We start from the raw sequence: 7,745 nt of genomic DNA, 5'->3' as shown, positions 1-7,745 counted from the left end.
TTCACTCCCTGCTGTCTGGATTCTTCTCTTTTACTATGTTAATCATGTAACACGCTCTTCTCTCTCTGTCCCTCTCTCTCTCTCACATATAAATACCCTTGACGAAGCTTTATATTCTTCTCTTCCCTGTTTGGGGGGGTCTTATGTTTGAGAGACTGAGAACAACCAAGACAGAAGAGAGAGAGAGAGCCTCCTCACCCATACCCAATAACCATTGAAGATCTGAAATAAGTTACACTCAGAAACCATATTGAGGCACAGACTCAAGAGAGGTAGACAGGCACAGATAGAGACAGACACTTCGATTGAATCTCGCTTTTTTTTTTTCTTTTTTTTTCTTTTGTTTGAAATAAAGATTTGCTTGTCATTCTCCTTGGACAATGCCCACGTTGTACCCATCAATTTTGTAAAAGAAACCCACAAATTCTCCTTTCTGTTTTCTCTCTTTTTCCTTTAAATTTTCCTTCTTTTTCCACCCTCTAAAGAAAGCTCTTGAGCTTATATTTGCAAAAATTTGTTTTAAATTAATGGGTTTTTTTGGGGTTTAATTTCTTTGTATATTTGGGTTTGGGATATTGAAATTAGTTTTTTTTTTAAAAAGAAAAAAGTGGGTTCTTGACATTCTTTGGTGGTAGTTTTTCTAGGGTTTGGTCAGATCGCCACTGGGAGAAACCCTAATTCTGATTTGTATAATATTAGGGTTATAAGCAGAGGACTAGAGTCTGTATATATAAGAAACTGGGATTTGGATTGTACAGCTAGATTTCAATTGTTCTTGGAAGTGGGAATTGTGGGTTCAGTAGCTTTTGTTCTGAGTTTTCGCATTGAATCTGCAAGATTGGATTTTGGGGAAAGCTTCTTATTAAGAACAAAGAGGAGCTCTGAGTAATATACTTAATGGTTTTGAGGCACTGAAAATTCATCTCTCTCAAGGTTGTGGTGTGTGTTGCATTTGTTGTATATAGGTTATCGATCTTTATAGTGAGGAAATGCTCCTGATACTGGCTTTTGCTGATGAGCAGGTGATCATTCTCTATTGGCCTTGTGGGAAAAACAGAGGGTCAGATTGCTTGCGAATCGCTAAATTTGTCGACAAACCGTTCAGGTGGACATATCTTGATCGAATATATTTGTCTGGCTACATAAATTCGAGCTAATTCAGTGTTTATTGCGGTTGAATTGAGCATTGAGCCTTGTGGCTACTCTTGTTTTTTCGTCTTGAGTTTTGATTGTTTTGTGGAGTTCGTGAAGTTGTGTTGTTATTGGAGCAGATTTTGGATATTGGGTATCAGATATTTGTCTGAAGCGGTGATTTTGGAAGGTTATAGCCATGGGGGTGGTTTTTTTGACCCGCAAATGAGTACAGTGACATGGTGCATGGACGGGAACATAGTTTCTTGTTTGTTCCTTTGTTGGAACAACAGCACTTGAAACTGGGAGAAGCATTTTTGCCGGTGAAAGGATCCCACTTCTCTATATCAAGGATCACGTGCAATGTCTCGCTGCTTTCCATTTCCTCCCCCAGGATATGAGAAGAGAGCTAGAATTGATGATGCAGACCTACTAAAAAAGGTTTATATATAATTATTTATTTATTTATTAAAACTGCCGTTGTTAGCTTGAGTTAGGTTCATTGCTCACTGACTCTTGCATATCTGGCTTCTGTATTGAACTGTATAGTTGTATCAATTGCTTAAAATTTATACTCTTAAAAGCCTGCTATGGTTTTGAACTTTGACACAAGAAAAATGGAATTTCTATGAGTATAGTGGAGGAAGTTTTTGGGGGGAATTATGGACCTGAAACTTTTCTCCAAGACAGAAGAAACCTTATTAGGGACACTCGAACAATGTGGAAGCAGACTAATTTAGGAATAACAATCCTGCTCAGTGAAGCATAAAGTACCAGGTGATCTACACAATGACTTTAAGATTTACAAAGATATCCATCCTCTTTAGTTTTGCGCTGGAAATTGAGATCATTTTTCTGTGACCAATTTTTTCCATAAGATTTTGGAAACCCTAGCGTTTCAGATAAGCTGGCCTTGATTGTACCATTTTTATTTTATTGCTCGACTAATTGCTTCTCTAATGTTTATTCCTTCTTCTTGGACTGCATTATATGTTTGAAGTGCTTTTCTAAATAGGAACACAGGCATTGCTGCGGTTTAAGTGTGCAGGTGCAGCACGCATATTGTTAGACACTCTTTTTTTTTGAAAAGTAATGATGTTATAAAAAGCGCAAAGGGGCGCAACCCATATTGTTAGACACTCATCAAGTAGGTTTATCCAGAGAAGGACAAGGAAAATGTATGTTTACTTTACCTAGGTTATGTCCCATCAAAAAAAGCCAAGAAAAAAAGGGGGTTCCTTAGGTTTCATTATTGATTTGATCAATGTTTGAGTGTATGCTTCAAAATAGTTGATTACTTTCAAACTTAATTAGAAAAACCATTTGTTCAAGCCCTAGGATTTTGGAAGAGTAGCAACTTTGTTGAATTTGACACCTTCACACTCCTGCACACAGCATAGAGGCTCAAGTACATGTAATGCAATTAAGAGACACTTGAATTGCATTTGATACTGGCTCATGATAAACTTAACACTACTACATGTTCCTTTATTGCAAGCTGGTAATGTCTTCATGGGTTTGGCATAGATGTGTTGAGGAAATTCTGGGAGATCATTAATGTCAGAAAGTCATAGCCTGCAAGAGCACATAACCATTACCAAGACAAACATGATATGATTGGAACCAAATGAGGTTTGTGCATAATTTACTAGCCATCCTTTAGGCGGTCAGTGAGAGGTTTTAATTTGATTTTACTACACAATGGATGATCTATTGAAGAGTTAATAATAGTTTCCATATATGATACAATATTTGGTAACCTAAAATACGGATCTATCTGTTTTATTTCTGGAATTTGTTATAATGTCAAACTTGATGTATGTACTTCCAACTATGCAATATAAAGTCCCTTGTTTTGATTGAGTTCCAAAGTTTTAAAAATACAGTGTTATATTGATTTATTATGATATTTGTATGATGAAAAGCAGACCAATCTATATTCTAGTTGTCATAAGGCGTTTAAAATATCCCATTTAGAAAAACCAATTATACTGGTGTTGTGTACTCGGAAAAGAAAAGAATTTGTAGGAACTTTCATTCTGTAATTGTCTTTACATGACTTGCTTAAGGAGGAGGAGAAGGACAAGATAGGAAAGCTTTGAACCTGATGACCTTCAGCATTCTAGGAGTCTTACTTAGTAGAATTAACAAGAAAAAGAAAAAGAAAAAAAAGAGCAGTATTAGCAAAAGCTTTCCTGATAAAAAGCTTATGTATTGAGGGTGATTGTGATTTGAAGCCTTTGTGGGAAAACACGTTTGTACTGAGCATTCTCCTAAGTTTTGTTCACTGTATGATGTTTTCTTAAATTTATAACAACCTGCAGAACATTGCTCTCTAGTTGTTAGTGGACTCTAAAGGTCCAGAAATGATCTCAATTATACATAGGTCTGGATCTCAGTCGATAGCATTCTCTTCCATTATAGATCATAGGTTGATTGATTGAATGATGGCACTTGTTCGAGTGTTTTATGGTTTGTTCTTAAGAAAACGTTAGAGAGGCCAAATTTGCCCGACTTGATAGGCTTTTTATTCTTCTTTCTTCAATAAAAGAAAACCAAGTAGAAAAAGGGAATTCGTTAAGGGACAGATAAAGTGTCTTTTATGAGCAAAATGACCCAATCAAGTAGAGAAAGGGAATTCGTTAAGGGGCAGATGAAGTGTCTTTTATGAGCAAAGTGACCAAAGGCAATTTGTTTTGTAATTGACAAAACCATATCTGGTCATTGGAATTGGAAATTTATTGGTACTGCATAACCATGTCAATAAGATCCCTGTTGATATGAGACAAAAATTTTACATTGATTGTCAACTTGCCGCAACCCTCCTCCTTTATTTGGCCTTGGCCTTGGCCTTGGGACTGGTTATGCAGAAAAAAAAAATATGACACTAAAATATGACATAGTTGCAGCTACCCTTTGCATATAATCCTCATGGCTCTTTTTATGTGTTTTGTATCAATTTCTCATTTTGCTTTCGCAGTGCTAGCTTGTGTGGCGTTGTGACTTTTTTTGGGTCTCTAATTGTAATTCTGTTTCAGGAGAAGCAGAAGGAGAAAAGGAATAAAAAGGATAAGAAGGGCAAAGAAAAGAGAGAAGGTAAAGAAAAGAAGGACAAAGAGAGAAGTAAGGAAAAACATAGTGACAAGAAAGACCGAAAGGAAAAGCACAAAGACAAGGACAGGGATAGGGATAAAGAAAAAAAGGGGACCTCGGATGAGAAGAGAGTTGCAGGGCAGCCGGATAGCTATAAAGGAGAGAAGCTTGTTCCAAACAATCTTCAGAATGTTGAGGTTAAGGATGCTAAATATGTGCAGGAGTTGGCCAGGAGAATCAGGGATGAAGAAAGTGCTATTACAAGCCAAATGGTTCAGAAGATTACTGTTACTGGTCAAAGAGGATCTGAGTTTCTGGGTAGGGTGGTGGAGAGCAATCTTGCCAATCATTCTGGAGAACAAAGGAAAATTAAGGAAGCGAAAGACGATAGTAAGCAGATCAATGGACAAAGAAATCACGTCAATACGAGAAGTTTGGAGAGTGCCATTGGTGGAAACTTCTCTGTTATGGATCACAGAAGAGTTGGACTTGCTTTGCCAGTGGAGAAAAATGTTGAGAAGCCAAAGGATGGGAAAGAGAAGAACAAGCACAAGGATAGTAATGGTAAGGGTGATAAACCTAAGGATAATGATCGAGAAAAGAAAAGCAAATCAAAGGTTAAAGATGAAGCTAAAGAAAAGAAAAAGGAGAAGAAAGCAAAGGAGATAAGTGAACATAGTAAACAGCAGCCTAGATTGCAAGAAAACGGCAAGGAGTCCCTTGACTCTAGCAATGCTAAGCAATTTTACCTTTCAGAGACGATCAATAACAGTACTTTTGGTGAGGGAAATCTTGGAAAACGTAAGGAGCTTCACAAAAATGGACCTCTACTTGGTGAGTCCTTCCTATATTGTACAATAATCACACTGCAGGACTTCTATTTTGTCTGGTGATTGGAACCACAAATTTTATTTTGTTTGTCCCCATGGATGGTAATAGAGGCTTTATACTACTTAGTTCGTCCAGTAAGAACCCATTTTTTGTGGCCTACTATTGTTGTATATCTCTAAAGCTAAAAAGACTTTTTAGCTAAACTTGATCTCCAGTTACTATGTTTGCTTTTCGGGCTGCTGGTCAGATGATGTTGTCAAGTACTTGTTTTTTGGTTGTTCCTTTTCTGGGAGATAAATTCTTTTGGTTGTAGATTTTAGCTTCTTACTCTTTTAAGTTTCTCACAGACAATGGAATTCGACCCCATAAGTTGCTGAGACCTGTTTCATCCTCTGAACGAGTCATGGAAAATGGAAGGAAATTGGAACCTTGCCAAACTGATATTCCGTCAACTTCTGGGAGACAGGGGGCTGCCAGTAATGGTATAGTGGGCATTAAGGAGCATAGGCCTAATGGTTTGGTGGAGCCTCAAAGACCCAATGCAGGCTCAATAAGGTCTTCATCTACTACCGTACAGGTCAATGAAAATGGTGAAGCATCTGCAAAACCACCTTTGGTAAGGCTTCAAAGACCGAATGCAAAGCCTTCCCCTACTACGTTACAAGTTAATGATAATGGCGAAGCTTTTTCAAAACCGCCACATCCCGATTCCAAATACCTGATTCAGATACTTTCTATACCAAAAGTGGAGGATTTGTCTGATATTGACGACCAAGAATGGCTGTTTAGCAGCAATTGTCTGCTGTCAAAGGAATCCAAGGCAGGTTCTCCTCAGGTTGAAGGGACACAACACGTGTGGGCGAAAGCTTTGCAGATAGAGTCTGCTGATGTTTATGCTCTGCCATATGTCGTTCCCTATTAATCAATAGATGTATAGAACTTACCCCTATATCATTCCCTAGTGAAGCTGTTACACCAATGTGCTTACCAAGGAGGTATTCCAGCATCTGGGTCCTGAGCCTATCAGTTTGTTGCTGTTTTGTTTTGTTTTTTTATTTTCTTCCCATATGGGTTCATTTAAGGTATAGATTGCACCGATTTCTATTGCATTTGGTAATGGTGTCTTGGCTATTCTTATACTGACATCAGTTTGTCACTAATAATTTTCTGTGGCATATTTTCAGGACCCTCTGTGTGGATTTGTGCTTATTTATGAGAATTGCATTCAGGTTTGTATGGAGGAAACCTTACCCAAGTGCACAGGATAGGAGAATATGTTAATTGGAAATGCCACGATGGGAGTTTTGTTAGCTTAGATCTTAGAAATCAAATACAAACGAGTACCATAGGGTTCCAAGGCCTGTTCACTCTTTTAACGATTTTTTTGATTTGTCTTATGGTGTCATTTGATCAAATGTAAGGATGACGATCATAAGTAAATTTGAAATAGAGAGCAAAAGAAAGAGACCATTTTGTTCATTTGACATTTTTTCTGTCTTATAGCGGAATTAAATCTAAACTGTTGAAACAAACAGCACCTTAGCCAAATCTATAACTGACAGTGGCTTAGATATTTCTTTCCCTTCGATGTTCTTGTTACTAGTTGAAGCTGCGTTGTATTTTTTGTGCAATTGACTCAGAAAGACAATTTGGTGCATATATAGGACATGTTTGGAATTGTGTTTGAAAAATAGAGCTTTTAACTCAAAAAACGATTTTCGGCAAAAGTTAATTTTTTAGCTTTTGCTAAAAGTACGTTTCAGTCATTTTTAGGTTTTTTGGACTTTTAAAAGTGCTTTTGAAATCTGTTATCTTAAAATTCCAGCTTGTTTATCACAATTTATGCAGAATTAATATTATGAAGCAATAAACAATTCAATCACCCAAAATATATAAAGCAATAAAGAGGCAGACACAGATATTTTGGTTACGAAGAGGAAACCTTTTAGAAACCGATCTAAAAGTAAAACCTCTCCGGGGCAGCCAAACCCAGGCAATCACTATCAAAAGATTATCCAGAGATTACAGACACTAGGAACACTTACAACCCTTTGCAAGACCTTGGCTCTGTAAGATCGACAAGCCTACAACTCGTCTCCTTGCTCACAATCTTCTTTAACGTGATTCTCCTTTACCGGACCCTTCCGATAGACTTCTCAACCGTAGATTTATCAAAGGAATAACTAAAACTCTAAGAGATTCAATTTAACGCTCACCACATATGATCTCTCTTAGCACAGCCTCCGACGAACTCTCTGGGGGGTGAAAATTCGTACTTCTATCTTCTATAATGATGTATATATACCCCCGACAAAACCCTAGACTTAAACCACTTAAAATCACGTTTTTGGGCCTCAAGCTTACGGGGTGTCCGGACATGTTAATGGGCTGTCCGGACACGGCTTTGCGGAGCAAAATTTGAGTTTCTGGAAATGAGGTCCGGACCCGGGGAAGGCATGTCCGGACATGGGTGAAACAGCATTCTGAAAATGCTGTCCAGTCTTGATCAACAGCCCCGATCGATGGGCGTTTGTGGTCCGATTGAGCTGAAATTTTGCAGGGGCGTTCATAACACATGAATCTACATTATGAACGGTGGAGATTGGATTCTGAGCATTCTATATCAGTGTTTGAGCTCGTGAACAGTAGCCTCTGCATTTTGGAACTGAATTAAGCCAACACAAGAACTA

General features: G+C 37.8%; 2 protein-coding genes across 5 annotated transcripts in view; both read left to right on the top strand.

Moving 5' to 3' along the window:
* Nucleotides 1–6,534, top strand: LOC132192033 (uncharacterized). 4 transcript variants are annotated; one of them, XM_059607221.1, is made up of 5 exons: nt 1–933; nt 1,023–1,572; nt 4,170–5,058; nt 5,403–6,137; nt 6,240–6,534. In XM_059607221.1, the coding sequence occupies exons 2-4, from the start codon at nt 1,495–1,497 to the stop codon at nt 5,975–5,977; spliced, it is 1,542 nt and encodes a 513-aa protein (XP_059463204.1). In that variant the 5' UTR covers nt 1–933; nt 1,023–1,494; the 3' UTR covers nt 5,978–6,137; nt 6,240–6,534. The 4 variants fall into 4 exon arrangements, with proteins under 4 accessions (XP_059463204.1, XP_059463212.1, XP_059463228.1 ...); XM_059607229.1 differs by having other exon boundaries at nt 1–1,105; nt 1,272–1,572; XM_059607245.1 differs by having other exon boundaries at nt 1–1,572; nt 4,179–5,058.
* Nucleotides 6,123–7,745, top strand: part of LOC132173963 (uncharacterized) — a 6,404-nt gene continuing 4,781 nt past the window's right edge. The window contains exons 1-2 of the mRNA XM_059585666.1: nt 6,123–6,137; nt 6,240–6,284. Of these exons, the coding sequence (XP_059441649.1) occupies nt 6,123–6,137; nt 6,240–6,284 (60 nt within the window). The remainder of the gene's footprint in view (nt 6,138–6,239; nt 6,285–7,745) is intronic.

The sequence above is a fragment of the Corylus avellana genome, chromosome ca1, assembly GCF_901000735.1.
Source record: "Corylus avellana chromosome ca1, CavTom2PMs-1.0".
Lineage (NCBI taxonomy): Eukaryota > Viridiplantae > Streptophyta > Magnoliopsida > Fagales > Betulaceae > Corylus > Corylus avellana.
Note: the sequence above shows the minus strand (reverse complement) of the source record. Positions and strands in the feature narration are given on the sequence as shown.

What these genes read in the sequence shown, in the direction of transcription:
- LOC132192033 (XM_059607221.1), top strand. Translation starts at nt 1,495, where the DNA reads ATGTCTCGCTGCTTTCCATTTCCTCCCCCAGGATATGAGAAGAGAGCT. An exon ending in ATGCAGACCTACTAAAAAAG is followed by an intron (nt 1,573 to 4,169) that starts GTTTATATATAA and finishes ATTCTGTTTCAG; the next exon opens with GAGAAGCAGAAGGAGAAAAG. An exon ending in CAAAAATGGACCTCTACTTG is followed by an intron (nt 5,059 to 5,402) that starts GTGAGTCCTTCC and finishes AGTTTCTCACAG; the next exon opens with ACAATGGAATTCGACCCCAT.